At 35.9% G+C, this 16,825-nt stretch overlaps 1 protein-coding gene across 1 annotated transcript in view; it reads right to left on the reverse strand.

The window, feature by feature from the left end:
- LOC125651305 (uncharacterized) overlaps positions 1-16,825 on the reverse strand; it is a 167,723-nt gene that overhangs the window by 53,022 nt on the left and 97,876 nt on the right. The window contains 25 exon segments of the mRNA XM_056166812.1: positions 629-901; positions 1,044-1,177; positions 1,260-1,408; positions 1,846-1,963; positions 2,083-2,176; positions 2,286-2,507; positions 2,814-2,967; positions 3,059-3,189; positions 3,285-3,526; positions 3,612-3,771; positions 3,869-4,120; positions 4,553-4,753; positions 7,965-8,124; positions 8,214-8,389; positions 9,118-9,235; positions 9,408-9,648; positions 10,200-10,371; positions 11,914-12,160; positions 12,271-12,398; positions 12,830-12,996; positions 13,251-13,431; positions 14,536-14,721; positions 14,848-15,063; positions 15,943-16,132; positions 16,588-16,823. Coding sequence (XP_056022787.1) covers positions 629-901; positions 1,044-1,177; positions 1,260-1,408; positions 1,846-1,963; positions 2,083-2,176; positions 2,286-2,507; positions 2,814-2,967; positions 3,059-3,189; positions 3,285-3,526; positions 3,612-3,771; positions 3,869-4,120; positions 4,553-4,753; positions 7,965-8,124; positions 8,214-8,389; positions 9,118-9,235; positions 9,408-9,648; positions 10,200-10,371; positions 11,914-12,160; positions 12,271-12,398; positions 12,830-12,996; positions 13,251-13,431; positions 14,536-14,721; positions 14,848-15,063; positions 15,943-16,132; positions 16,588-16,823 — 4,548 coding nt within the window.

Consider the following 16,825-nt stretch of genomic DNA (forward strand, 5'->3'; position numbering starts at 1 on the left):
GGCCTGGGTTACCTATATATATAGTTACAAAGGTGATTACAATGGAAGCCCTGGGTTACTTATATATAGTTACAAAGATGATTACATGAAAGCCCTGGGTTACCTATATATAGTTACAAAGATGATTACAATGGAAGCCCTGGGTTACCTATATATAGTTACAAAGATGATTACAATGGAAGGCCTGGGTTACCTATATATAGTTACAAAGATGATTACAATGGAAGGCCTGGGTTACCTATATATGTAGTTACAAAGATGATTATATGAAAGCCCTGGGTTACCTATATATGTAGTTACAAAGATGATTACATTGGAAGCCCTGGGTTACCTATATATAGTTACAAAGATGATTACAATGGAAGGCCTGGGTTACCTATATATAGTTACAAAGATGATTACAATGAAAGGCCTGGGTCACCTATATATGTAGTTACAAAGATGATTATATGAAAGCCCTGGGTTACCTATATATATAGTTACAAAGACGATTACATGGAAGCCCTGGGTTACCTATATATACATGTAGTAACAAAGATGATTACATGAAGTCCATGAGTATAACTGTTTCTGCATTTTAAAACTATAACATCGACGTGGAGTTTGAGTAAGTCTGGTTGACACTCACCACTCTCTACATCCACTTGCACAATGGCATTAGGTGGCAGACCAAATCCATTCCAGTTAGCATACACTCTGGTTTTAGAAGGCAAATAGTTAAGGTCATATCCTTCAATGTCTCCATCATAGACTTTACCAGGCAGGAGTGGGGTGTCCTCAATAGTTACTCCAGTGGATCGAAGTACATATTGGTATCCTATTGCATTTGTAATTCGAACCAAATTGATGTAGGTCTCTTTATTCTTCATCTGAAGTCCATCAATTAGACCAGATGTTTTCACTGTAAAAGTATTCAAACGAGTCTTAAAACATGTATACTGTTTTGTATTCTACTTCTGGGGCAAAGGAAGTGGTCGTTCTGTGGTGGCCAAAAATGTCATAAATATTTTTTTTTGATAATGTGAATTTCATGTACAACTTACATCCCATATCTAAATAGCTGGAGATCTCCAGTCCATCAAGCCTGCGGATTGCCCATTCATACTTCACAGTGGGACAGGGGTCACCGGATACATCCCAGCTAGCCTGCATTGTTGCGGGGTCCGTCTGGTAATCTCTGTAAAGAAAACAAGACTTATGATAAAATAAATATCAATGGAGGATATAAAATCTAAGAGTAGATGCTATGAGATACATACACATCTATTTGTTCTCCATTCACCATGTCTATGACGCCAATGTGTGACAGGGGTGGTCTCCCTTGACTGAGGTAGGATATGTAGATACCATTTGATGTGGAGTGACTCGATAACCCTGCACCATTGATTCCTTTCACAGACACAAACACCTGAAAGGAAAAGATAAATATTTAATGCAAATTGAAATTTTTCACATTATCAATTCAAAAAATAAAAAGTTGTATTGTCACAATGACAACAAAATTTCATGAATGAAATCACCACATTTGTATCATTGTCTTCAATGTTCTTTCATTGATTAGACACATCAAATATTGTGTAAAAGTCACAATTACACAAATCCAATGAAGAATGAAATCATCACAATTGTATCATCGTCTTCAATGTTCTTTCATTGATTAGACACATCAAATATTGTGTCACAATTACACAAATCCAATGAAGAATGAAATCATCACAATTGTATAATGCCATTACAATGTAATGTTCTTTCATTGATCAGACACATCAAGTATTGTGATAAAGATCAGTTTGAATGAAGCATAAACATGGGGCTAAAATGGACCCTCTCTGCTAGAGGACTGACCTGTCTGTATCCATCCAGGTTGAGTTCTGTTACTGTGTGGTGTTTACTGTTGGCTGGAATGCTGTAGAAAGCTTTGATCTGACCTCCTCCTGGGGATGTTCCCACTGCAATCTGGTACCTATCAATCAACATTGATCAATCAACTAAGAACTGACAAAGATAAAGGGACTGGAGACAAGTACCCTTTTTAAATCATGTTTGAGGTTAGTTGAGTGATATATTGTAAAATTCACATACTCAACAATTTTGGACTCTGGGTCAGTAAATGGTATCCATGTTACAGACAGGGAGGTTAGGGACTCTGTACAGATGGCATCCAGGGCTCGGCATTCTGAACAAACAAGCAATCTTCATTACTAAACCCAAACATCAAAGCAACTTCACACTTTTCCTGTAATTCTTTGAAACATTTAAGCCTTGCTGACAGATGTAAGACATACCTTCCTCTGTCAGACAGATTTTTGCATTCATGGACACAGTGTTGTCAGTACTGGACGCATCGATTCTGTAGACAGAGTTAAGGTCCACTACCGTGCCTGCCTGTGGCGGTGTGAGGTCCACCCCCACTGCATCAGAGAAGGCGTTGCTGGTCATATAGACACTGTTAATAGCTGTAACGGTGACAAAGTACTCCTCTCCATGATGCATCTTCTTCCAAGCATCTATTTAAAAGAATTCTCAAGTCACTTAGCAATTCATCAGAATTCAAATTCACAAAGATTAATAAATGGAAAGTTCTTAAATTGGCCCCTTAAAAAAAAACTTCAATTTTTTATATTAAAAAAATCTTTGGAAAAATAATATGTATATTTCAATTCAAAATTATTTCAACACCCAAAGTTGGCCCATATCATAATGTCAAAGTTTTTAAAAAAAATGAATTAAAAAAAATGAATGTCAACATTGAAGAACATTTTTGTGCATATATAGTAAATAGATTTTGGAAAAAAAAGGTACATCAACTGTACCTTGCAGTGTAAATGATTGTATATTGCCTGGAACAACCCCACCAGAGAAAACTGAGTCATCTCCCTTTGAGGTGCCCATCATGATGTGAAATTCCTTGATGGGAGATTCTGTGTCCACAAACCCGGTCCATGTACATATTATGGGGACTGATTGCTGTCATGACAAAAAGATAAATTCATAGTGGTAAACGACCAGCTGACTGCATGGAACACGGTACAGTGTAAGCCATTTTGTGTACTTTTACCTGAATGTAAGCAGGACAGGATACATTGCCAGCCTTGGGTGGCGTTTTATCAATGACAACCGTTCCTGTTGCTTTCTGGGTCACCAATCCTACAGAGTTTTCTGCCCATACACTTATGATGTTGGGTTTACCTGAATGAAAAAAAATTAAATTACCTATCATTTACCTATTTTATTTACTCTTGTGAATTGTGAAAATCTCCATCTTGAAGTTAAGGCCGTTTTACCCAAAACATCTGGTTCAACTTCATTGTTTCCAAGGTAACTGGATAAGGTGGTTGATATTTCCACCTCTTTTCTGTCACTTAGATTATCCGAGAATGGGTAAGTCCCGACGGCATACCACGCTCTAACCACCTCAGATTCTGTGTCGTTGTAATGCCACATGGCTGAGAGAGCATCATCTGTTGATTCGTACACCAAACTGTCATCCGATATATCCATTTCATTAGATGACTTCCCAGACAATCTGGAAAAACAGAAGTACATTATTCTGACAGTTCATTCTTTCTAGGAATGAGTTTGGTATTCCAGGATTTCTGTTACATATGTACCTGTCTATGTCAATAGTGGGGGCTGTCTGGTCCACGGTAAATCCATCAGAACTTGTTTGTAGTACATTCCCATCGTTTGTGATTCCCCGCACTGTGGTGTAGTATGTTCTTTCTGCTTTTAGGGGCAAATTAATCTGACCATATCCAGAACTTGTTAATCCTGTAAAAAAAAAATCAAGATTGAAATTCAAAACAATTTGTGAAGTTCGACATGTTAGAGTAATATCCTATTAGAATGAATCTAACATTTTCATTACCTCTTCCAACAGGATCCAATTCCTCTAGATGAATAATGTTTGCGTCTGTGAATGCCAGGACATCTTCACCGTTAGGTTCTGTACCCACGGCCATCTCAAACTGCATCACTCCATGCATGGTGCTCTCAAAGCCAGTGAACTGCAGAGTGACGGTGGCAGTGTCTAGCTGGTAGTCAGTGTCTGACATATAGTTCACAGTGGCCATCTCACCCACAACCTTATCAATGTTGTCTGCACCATCCACAACCAAACCTCAAAAAGAGATACACTACATCAGCGAATGTTTTACACACATGCAGGTATGTTACTGCGAAAGCCCGTGATGTCAAGGGCTTACATACATTGATACGTCAATATTTTTAATATTAGTATGGTGAAAAGAAAATCAGCATAACAGGGATTGATAAAATAAAATTTTGGAGACAAAGTTTATTATTTATTACATGTATTTAATCTCTCAGTGAAAAAATTTCCCTCATATCAAGATATTGCAACGAAAAGTTTTGTATGGACTTGAGCAAATGCAGCAAGGATTCCTGACAAATCCTACTGTGACATGGAACCACAGTTTTTTTAAGACCTGGGATTTTCATAATCATTACTCTTTTTTATAAAAACACAGGTCTGATATAGCCCAAGCTTGCCCCTGACCTCCTGATTACTTAATTAGTATTTAATATGTACCAGCTTTATCTTCTTCCATGACCATTATAGGTGTGGAGATAGTGGGGGTTGGACTGACAAGACCTGCTCCATTTTGAGCTTTCAATGACAGATAATATGTTGGAGTTTTTGTTGTTTGGTTGGTGACTTCTAAGGTAAATCCAGTGATGTACTGACTGCTCTCCACTCCAACCGACTGCCATGTAAACACATCATCCGCTCCTAAAATACAGATAGTACATGTAAACACATCATCCGCTCCTAAAATACAGACAGTACATGTAAACACATCATCCACTCCTAAAATACAGATAATACATGTAAACACATCATCCACTCCTAAAATACAGATAGTACAGTGATCCTAAAATACAGACAGTACATGTAAACACATCATCCACTCCTAAAATACAGACAGTACATGTAAACACATCATCCACTCCTAAAATACAGATAGTACATGTAAACACATCATCCGCTCCTAAAATACAGATAGTACATGTAAACACATCATCCACTCCTAAAATACAGACAGTACAGTGATCCTAAAATACAGATAGTACAGTGATCCTAAAATACAGATAGTACATGTAAACACATCATCCACTCCTAAAATACAGATAGTACATGTAAACACATCATCCACTCCTAAAATACAGATAGTACAGTGATCCTAAAATACAGATAGTACAGTGATCCTAATATACAGATAGTACAGTGATCCTAAAATACAGATAATACAGTGATCCTAAAATACAGATAGTACATGTAAATACATCATCCACTCCTAAAATACAGATAGTACAGTGATCCTAAAATACAGACAGTACATGTAAACACATCATCCACTCCTAAAATACAGATAGTACATGTAAACACATCATCCACTCCTAAAATACAGATAGTACAGTGATCCTAAAATACAGATAGTACAGTGATCCTAATATACAGATAGTACAGTGATCCTAAAATACAGATAGTACATGTAAACACATCATCCACTCCTAAAATACAGATAGTACAGTGATCCTAAAATACAGATAGTACAGTGATCCTAAAATACAGATAGTACAGTGATCCTAAAATACAGATAGTACAGTGATCCTAAAATACAGATAGTACATGTAAACACATCATCCACTCCTAAAATACAGATAGTACAGTGATCCTAAAATACAGATAGTACAGTGATCCTAAAATACAGATAGTACATGTAAACACATCATCCGCTCCTATAATACAGATAGTACAGTGATCCTAAAATACAGATAGTACAGTGATCCTAAAATACAGATAGTACATGTAAACACATCATCCGCTCCTAAAATACAGATAGTACATGTAAACACATCATCCACTCCTAAAATACAGACAGTACATGTAAACACATCATCCACTCCTAAAATACAGACAGTACATGTAAACACATCATCCACTCCTAAAATACAGACAGTACATGTAAACACATCATCCGCTCCTAAAATACAGATAGTACATGTAAACACATCATCCGCTCCTAAAATACAGATAGTACATGTAAACACATCATCCACTCCTAAAATACAGATAGTACAGTGATCCTAAAATACAGACAGTACATGTAAACACATCATCCACTCCTAAAATACAGACAGTACAGTGATCCTAAAATACAGACAGTACATGTAAACACATCATCCACTCCTAAAATACAGATAGTACATGTAAACACATCATCCACTCCTAAAATACAGACAGTACATGTAAACACATCATCCACTCCTAAAATACAGATAGTACAGTGATCCTAAAATACAGATAGTACATGTAAACACATCATCCACTCCTAAAATACAGATAGTACAGTGATCCTAAAATACAGATAGTACAGTGATCCTAAAATACAGATAGTACATGTAAACACATCATCCGCTCCTATAATACAGATAGTACAGTGATCCTAAAATACAGATAGTACAGTGATCCTAAAATACAGATAGTACATGTAAACACATCATCCGCTCCTAAAATACAGATAGTACATGTAAACACATCATCCACTCCTAAAATACAGACAGTACATGTAAACACATCATCCACTCCTAAAATACAGACAGTACATGTAAACACATCATCCACTCCTAAAATACAGACAGTACATGTAAACACATCATCCGCTCCTAAAATACAGATAGTACATGTAAACACATCATCCGCTCCTAAAATACAGATAGTACATGTAAACACATCATCCACTCCTAAAATACAGATAGTACAGTGATCCTAAAATACAGACAGTACATGTAAACACATCATCCACTCCTAAAATACAGACAGTACAGTGATCCTAAAATACAGACAGTACATGTAAACACATCATCCACTCCTAAAATACAGATAGTACATGTAAACACATCATCCACTCCTAAAATACAGACAGTACATGTAAACACATCATCCACTCCTAAAATACAGATAGTACAGTGATCCTAAAATACAGACAGTACATGTAAACACATCATCCGCTCCTAAAATACAGACAGTACAGTGATCCTAAAATACAGATAGTACAGTGATCCTAAAATACAGATAGTACAGTGATCCTAATATACAGATAGTACATGTAAACACATCATCCACTCCTAAAATACAGATAGTACATGTAAACACATCATCCACTCCTAAAATACAGATAGTACAGTGATCCTAAAATACAGACAGTACATGTAAACACATCATCCGCTCCTAAAATACAGACAGTACATGTAAACACATCATCCACTCCTAAAATACAGATAGTACAGTGATCCTAAAATACAGATAGTACATGTAAACACATCATCCGCTCCTAAAATACAGATAGTACATGTAAACACATCATCCACTCCTAAAATACAGATAGTACAGTGATCCTAAAATACAGATAGTACAGTGATCCTAAAATACAGATAGTACATGTAAACACATCATCCACTCCTAAAATACAGACAGTACATGTAAACACATCATCCACTCCTAAAATACAGATAGTACAGTGATCCTAAAATACAGATAGTACAGTGATCCTAAAATACAGATAGTACATGTAAACACATCATCCACTCCTAAAATACAGATAGTACATGTAAACACATCATCCACTCCTAAAATACAGACAGTATATGTAAACACATCATCCACTCCTATAATACAGATAGTACAGTGATCCTAAAATACAGATAGTACAGTGATCCTAATATACAGATAGTACAGTGATCCTATAATACAGATAGTACAGTGATCCTAAAATACAGGTAGTAGAGATCAGATAGGTATTCCTACAAGTCAAAATCTCTTCCTAGAAATTACACTACTGCAGCACCATTAGCTGGAAGGTGGTTGTCATGACCATTAACTTTATCTTAAATATCCACTGAGTGTTCCTGTCACTGTGGTATTGTGATATCTCACATACCTGGAGATGTGCCTACAGCCACGGTGTAATCTGTGATGCCTGACTCGTGATCCCAACAGAGCCAGGAGGCCTGGATACCCTTCTTATCCGACATCCACACAAAACCATCCACTCGGTGTTCTTTAGAGGTCCCTATCACTCCAACCCTTAACCACATCACCTAAAGCATTGAAGATTATGAAAATAAACATGATGACTTCACTTAATATTTTATTAAATCATTTTTTTGAAAATTGACTTTGATTTTACCATGGGAGGCGAAGTGTCAATAACTACTCCATTTGTTTCAAATGCGGCTAGGAACCCAGCATGGTTGATGGCTCCCACTCTGTAGCTGTATCTGGCACCCTCCTTTAGAGAGAGTCCTGTCCATGTGTAGCTAGTCAAAGAACTGCCAGTCAAGTTTTTCCAATCATTTTTAATCGCTGAAATATAATGAATATAACATTTAATCTTGCTAATCAATACCAAAGTGAGTAGAAGAAAAATCCATATAAATGGGACTGGGACTAATAGTGGGCATATTCAAAATACTGTACATTCAACATGTTTTTCATACAAACTTCTACTACTTCTACAATCCCTGCATTAAGTAGTTATTGGCCAGTTAATAACTCAAGTATTTATATGACCTTGACCTGTTGCAAATGATCTTAATGAAGAATAAAGACATCAAAAATATCCTTGGTTCAGGGTCAAGACACATCATTTGTTTTGAAGCAATATTTCCACCAAGCATGAACTTCTAGAGCATTCTATTATAAGATTATGGCATAGACAAAAATTTCAAACTTCTTTATTTTTCTTTTTTACCTGTGATCTTGATTAAATTACTCTGGTTTAGAGTCATGACATTCCATGTGGCCTTCATCAAATAATAGACACCCTCCTAATGTCATTCAGTAAACTAAGTTTCTGTTAGAACTTCAGTTTCATGGAGGATTTTTTAACAAGTTTATGATGAAGGCAGATGTCCACATAAATATGGGGATATGATACAAGTGAGTATATAACAAATTCAAAATCAATGCACATAAAAATGTTGAAAGTACAAATAAATTTGGGTAATTTTTAAATCCCATTCTACTTGTTCCATCCCATGGTTCAATGACTTACCAAAAGCTGCCAAGTTTCTCCAAAATGGAAAACAAACCTGGATATTTCTGTGTTCTTGTACCCCCAGCAACTTCATAGATCTGGACTTTGATGTGATCGACACCAGATTCTTTGTCTGTGTATTTGAAGCTGACTGACAATTGATCTGTTATAGACTGAAAATTTTCATACATTCATAAATCTATCTGAATCAATTCTCCAACCTCACAAAACGAGAGCATACATTTACATGCATCATAGCTAGGAAATCAAGCACAAAATTGAAATTCAAGTTTTAAAATACTACATACTTTCTAATGTCTTCATGATAAAACATTTAAAACTTACTTGGTATTCCTGATCTTTAGACTGGAGACCATCCCGCAGATGATGGAGATAAGGAGGGGTGACATCTACAATAAAACTGTTGGTAGTGTTGACAATGGCGTTAAGAGCCTTGTTGGTGGTTCTCAGAGAAGTCTTGATTCTGTCACCATGACTGTGGTGGAACTTCAACCATTTCACAATGCTGACTGTGCTAGGGAAAGGTACCCAGTTTTGGATGGTTTCAAAATTGTGGGTCATGTTTCTATTTAAAAACAAGAAATAAAGTGTACTACCAGGTTACAAGATATGCTCATTAAGAACTGAACACAGCTACAGTGCTAACTTAGAAATTGTTACTGACACCTTAAAATCTGTGTGCATGGCCATATAGTTTCAAAATGACACTATGATCTATTTTTCAGAACTTTCAGGAAGTAGACACTACGATCTATTTTCCAGAACTTTCAGGAAGCAGTATCTGACAAAGTTTTGGATGATTGGCCTCACAGTATATAATGACCCAAGTATAATTTCACTCTGCAATTCTAAAAATAGGGATATTGTGGCCTATTGTGATGATCATCCCCTAAAAGCATCGATTGACAAGGTGGTTTGATCCTGAGTATCACAATGCAAGACGAACTTAGATTAGGCTAAAAGATAGGAAGGCAGAAAAGACATGGTGCACCATTATAACATTAGTGATGGTGAATATGAACAACCAGTAAGAATTCAAACAAAATGAGAACTACAAATATATCGTACAGTTTTAACTGAATATTAAAATATTCTGTTTTGTAGTAGTCCACATACTTGGCCCTGTCAACTCTGACATCATAATGACTGATGTTTGACTCTGGATCATAGAAGTCTCTCCACTGAAGTTCCACTTTCGCCTGGCTAGTTGTGAACTGTAGATCTGTAAAGTCTTTAGCGGACCCATCCACCACTTCTCCTGCCACTGGCTTACTCAAATCCACCAACACTGGAAACAAAAGCTAGTGTTTGATTGTGATCCTTTCATAAATTAAAGTTGTATAACTTCAAAGAATTATGTATGATAACAAGTTTTCTAGGCTCCCATAAACCTAAAAAAAAATTCAAATGCTTTAGAGAAAGACTAAATCTTGTTTTAGTTTATAAAAAGTGCCATGCCAAATATAGTTCCACATAATCTGTCTCAGATATTTACAGTCATTTGTCAGTTTTACATAATCTGTCTCAGATATTTACAGTCATTTGTCAGTTTTACATAATCTGTCTCTGATATTTACAGTCAGTTGTCAGTTTCACATAATCTGTCTCTGATATTTACTGTCATTTGTCAGTTTCACATAATCTGTCTCAGATATTTACAGTCAGTTGTCAGTTTCACATATTAATCTGTCTCTGATATTTACTGTCATTTGTCAGTTTCACATAATCTGTCTCAGATATTTACAGTCAGTTGTCAGTTTCACATATTAATCTGTCTCTGATATCTACTGTCATTTGTCAGTTTCACATAATCTGTCTCTGATATTTACTGTCAGTTGTCAGTTTCACATATTAATCTGTCTCTGATATTTACTGTCATTTGTCAGTTTCACATAATCTGTCTCTGATATTTACTGTCATTTGTCAGTTTCACATAATCTGTCTCTGACATTTACTGTCATTTGTCAGTTTCACATAATCTGTCTCTGACATTTACTGTCATTTGTCAGTTTCACATATTAATCTGTCTCTGATATTTACTGTCATTTGTCAGTTTCACATAATCTGTCTCTGATATTTACAGTCAGTTGTCAGTTTCACATATTAATCTGTTTCTGATATCTACAGTCATTTGTCAGTTTCACATAATCTGTCTCTGATATTTACTGTCATTTGTCAGTTTCACATATTAATCTGTCTCTGATATTTACTGTCAGTTGTCAGTTTCACATAATCTGTCTCTGATATTTACTGTCATTTGTCAGTTGCACATAATCTGTCTCTGATATTTACTGTCATTTGTCAGTTGCACATAATCTGTCTCTGATATTTACTGTCATTTGTCAGTTTCACATAATCTGTCTCTGATATTTACTGTCATTTGTCAGTTTCACATAATCTGTCTCTGATATTTACAGTCAGTTGTCAGTTTCACATAATCTGTCTCTGATATTTACTGTCATTTGTCAGTTTCACATAATCTGTCTCTGATATTTACTGTCATTTGTCAGTTTTACATAATCTGTCTCTGATATTTACTGTCATTTGTCAGTTTCACATAATCTGTCTCTGATATTTTAATACTGTCATTTGGAATATATAACATAATAGTAACACAATTTTTCAATTTTATATAAAATACTGAAAAGGGTAGCAAAACTTGTGTTTGATATCATAATTCCTGTTTAAAATCATATTTATCAAAATGAGAATGACAACTGAGTTGCACCAGGATTCTTAAACAAAATACACTTAATTTGTAACAGTAGCACCAATGTCGATTTTAGTGGGCAAAATAGGGCTTTAATCACGTACAGTCCTTTAATTTTACCTCCGTCTGAGACCTTGGAGACATTGAGTTGTTTGTGAGCACCATTGAAAGCATACACTTTCGAGAAGTACTTTTGATTGTGCTCTAGGTATTTGTCTGGTTCCAGTTCTACACATGCATGGTGAGTTTTACTGGAGAACTGGGTCAGGTTGGCCACATCAGTTGTGTTTGGAGATGAACCCACACTGACCATATACATATCAATTCCAGACTGAGGATCATAGAAAGACACCCAGTTACTGCAAATCTGAAAAAGTTAGAATATTCAATGAATTATTAGAACTTGATCAGGTACAGCCTGGTTACCAGAATGTGAAATCGAATTTACTACTGTCCTGCATAAAACTGACACCTGACCTTGTCTGGGTACATCGTATATTGTAGATCTACTTTATAAATCTCTCCATCATTGACTTTGCCAGCTACAGGGGGAGATCTGTCTACAATGATGGGGGAATCAGATATTCCTATTGTCCTCAGGTCAACTGAAAATATACAATTTATAGAATGTATATATCTTCAATTCTGGTTAGGGATCGTCTACAAGATAAACATGTATGAATTAGATTTTTCAGTTAAATTTGTCTGAGGCAAACATGCATAACCTCCAAAACTGAAACTGTGAACTTTCATTTCTTACTCCTATTTTGTGAATTTGTATAAACATATACATCAAGTAGTATTGAAGGGTAAACCCACAAACATATGTACTTGATAAATTCATAACTGGCTTGTGGTGATCAATATTCTGGACAAAAGTGGTACTTGTGAAACTCACAAAGTGATAATATGTTGTACTACAGTATTTTGCAAATGGCAAGCATCAGAATAAAGTTGCTGAGAACTGTTTTACTCTCATATGAATTGTATAGATGTTCTCTCATCATGCTAACAATTATGCACAACAATTCTATACCATTGTTAACAGCTTTGATTTTGATCCAGACAGGCACTCCCTCAGTCAGTTTCTTTAACATGGTAACATTGGGATTGAAGTCGATGGTTTTCCACATCATTTCATCGCAATCTCTTCTTGTTCTCCCCAGGCAGAGATCATTTCTTATCAGTCCAGAATCTGGATCCCTGAAATCAGAAAATTACATTTTAGCTGAAAATAAACTTGAAATATATATGTAGGTAAGCAAGTTCATCTGGAATACCAGTAAAGGACTTATATTGTATGCAATAAATATTCCCAAGATCCACAATATTACATATTACTTATTGCCAGAAATACAGATTGTTACATACAGCTTTCACATTGGGAACTCAATTAAGCTTTTTTTTTTTTACAGTAGCTTACAACATCTTATTGTTGATATGGAACAATTACTTACGATGAGTTATGTGACATGCTCAGATTAAACTGGTCCTCCTCATATCGTATGTTATAGATTTCATACACAAAGGGAGGAGTGTTATCAACAATGTATGGAGTGGAGTGGCAAAAACTGGTGGCCAGGGGTCCTCCATATTCCACTTTGTTGATGGCTCTTACAGTGATGAAATAAGGACCATCTAAAATGGAGTAATGTAATACTTAGCAGTCACCAATCTGAAGGAATGGACAAAGACATAAAACAACACACACTGCTTGATGATTAACAGGGTATGAAACAATTTTGGAAATAGTAAAATGAATTCTGAAAATGACATTGTTCATTTCCATCTTAAATTTCTTTTAAATTCTTTTACTTGAAAATAAAATATCATATGTTTAACACTGTACTTAATTCAGAAATATTCATATCTTAATGCCTATATTTGGCTAGGAACCAATAACACTAATCTATTGTTTGGGCTGAACTTCATTTATCCCATGAGATCCAGGTTAAAATAGGTCCTCAGTTCCCCTTGGTTGTCGTAAAAGGCGACTAAATGGGGCGGTCCTTCGGATGAGACTGCAAAAACCGAGGTACCATGTCACAGCAGGTGTGGCACGATAAAGACCCCTCCCTGCTCAAAGGTAGTAAGTGACGAGCATAGGCCTAAATTTTGCAGCCCTTCACCGGCAATGGTGATGTCTCCATATGAGTGAAAAATTTCGAAAGGGACGTTAAACAATATTCAATCCATCAATCAATTTTATCCATTATCATAGAACATCATCATGTAGTCTTAATCAAAAACAGTTCAAACTGAGGCAAAATAAAACTTCTGCTCCAGTAGCATTAGATTAATATGTTGTACGGTATGACCGTTGAGACGAGCGAAGCCCATTAACATCTTGCAACATGGCTTTTATCCGCCTCTTCATTTAACACGGGAAATATAACACGCTTGGTGTAAACAGTTACAAATTGTGACGTCATATTAGCTGCAATGTTTTTTCTTCTCTCAAACCAAGCAAAAACAAAACGTTTGAAGCTATGAGAAAGCTTGTCTGGAATTTAAAAACGTTAATTGTACTTTCTAAACAATCTAATTATTTTAATTACGGGATTGTCCATGAAGTATACCGCAGTGACGACGACATTTTTCCGGAGGCATTATGGGTAGTCCCCATCATTTTTCAGTTGATGAAGAGCAAACCACGTGACTCAATTGCGTAATCATTAGAGCGAGCTTGTCGCGTCACTTCGCTCGCTATTAATTGTGCTGACATAAGTACTCAGACAGTACCTGGTAAGACAGTGTAGGGGGCCTCCAGCGGGGTCATCATCACGCTGTTTGTCCACTGCGACTCATCAAACAGGTGGGCATGAGGATCATGGTGGGCCTTGATTTTTTCCTCACATATTTTCTCTCCAGCAGTTACAGAATAACCAAGCAATCCTGTCTCATTGTCATAAATACCATCCCAGTTAGCTGAAAAGCATGAGAAAAGTGTGCACAACACTTTCAGAATCAGACACAAGTGCATTCACCTACATAAATTTTTAACAGTATGTCAATTACAGTCCTTGAGTTCCAGAACTTCAATCATTTATTTACCAGAAATATATCTGTTGGCCCTGGTATACTTGAGGTCTGTCTTGAATTCATGGCCATTGTACACGGTTTCTGACCCCTCTCCATCTCTGATGATGCGGTGATTCTTTCTGGAGGGATCTATTCCCACACACAGTCTCTCCCAGTCTCTCCTGTCATTGGGAATGATGTCCAGACAATTTGACACCTCTAGTATATCACTTGTAATGTTTATCTGGTCTGTTCCCAAAAGGAAAAGAAAACCACAATTACACTGTGACCCAACTTTCTGTAATATCAACTATTTACATGAGATGTAATATCATATCAGATGTACAGGGGATGTAACATTCTCACATTATCACCAAAGACCAACATTACCCATGAGAGACAGCCATGTGAGATTTTTCTGTCTTACACTGCTACAATTTTGTGTATTTACTACGATTTACAATTTATATTTGGTATTAGATTCTTCAAACGATTTGATATAGCTTTCTGAGGGATAGCCGCAGGCTTTTTAGTTTACATACTTTAAGTGTAAACTATTTTCAGGTATGCTCTTTCTTACTAATTAGTTTTTGCATTTAAGTTCATATGAGGATTTTAAATTTTCTCAAAGCTCCTGAATTATAGTACACTAAACTGTGGATAAAATGTGAGAAAAATAATCCTTTATTATTTACAGGTGTGGGTTTGTTGTCTAGGACTCCGCACCTCATCCTAGACTGCGAATCTTTCCCAATCCCACACTCGTCCTAATGAAGGATTAATTCTATTATCATATCAGATATACAGAGGATGTAATACAGGGCTGTGGCTGAATTTCTCAGAAATCAGGGGGAAACTGGTCAAAAGGGGAGGAAAATACCTCACCCTACCTGGAAAAATATCATCTGCTGTCACTTTAGATCAAACCCAGAGTGTTTAATTTTTTTTTAAAGATGAGCCAATCAGAGGATTTCCTCTGAAAAGAGGAAAAATCACACCCCTGGTAATATCAGACATACAGGGGATGCAATATCAGATATACAGAGGATAAAAAGAGTGCTTTCAACATGTTGCAAGGTGCAGTGAATGTATTCTTAATTCAATAAACGTGCAGGAGTTTGTACTTACGTATCGTAGGATCAGGAGGTGTGAAATCAGTGATGATGGTGTCTGATGACAGAATATTAACGAATCCTAGAGAGTTTCGCACTTTGACATTGATGTAGAAAATCTTATCATGCAGCAACTGTAGTTTGTTGAACTCAAATTCTCTGTTTGATCCAATTCCTAATTTTTCATAGTGTGTGTAATGTCCATCCTTAAGTAAATGGAAAATAATTCAATTTCACTTGTAAAATGCAATTTGGTTCATTTTTCTTTATCAACATTGAATTCTTTATATCATATAAACTAAGTTGCTATTTAGTCACACCATATGACATCCTAGGAATGATGTCACAATACTTTTGTCTTCTCTGTTTCCATGTTATTGATATGGCAATATTACTCTGTGTCACATAAAATTAATGTTTTCTTTAGAATTATTCATTAAATTACCTCAAATGCATTTCACTTTATGGAATTATTGGTAGATTAATTTTTACTCATTTTTAAAATTATGATATGAAGTTGGGACAGTTTACACTCTTTTATAAACTGCTTTGCAAAAACTGCCCCAACTTACTTGAAATCTATAAAATGAGTAAGAATTACCTTCATTCCTTAAATAAACCTTGATGAAATCATTATGAAACTTCTAATTTAAATCCTTACCTTTGATAACTTGAAATCGTGTCCTTCGATTGCCTCCAGTAACTCACAGTCACCACTTCCAAAGTCATAATTGAAGCTAAGACACTTTGTAACATGCATTTTATTGCAGTACGAAGCACACTGTCCAGGTGTGGATATTTCTTTGTATTCTTGAAACACAATTCCTCTGCCCGTCAGACGACCAGACTTTCCAGATGAGAATACACTCATTACTTTCACATTCAGTGGGTCATCACCT

This window comes from Ostrea edulis, chromosome 5 (genome assembly GCF_947568905.1).
Source record: "Ostrea edulis chromosome 5, xbOstEdul1.1, whole genome shotgun sequence".
Lineage (NCBI taxonomy): Eukaryota > Metazoa > Mollusca > Bivalvia > Ostreida > Ostreidae > Ostrea > Ostrea edulis.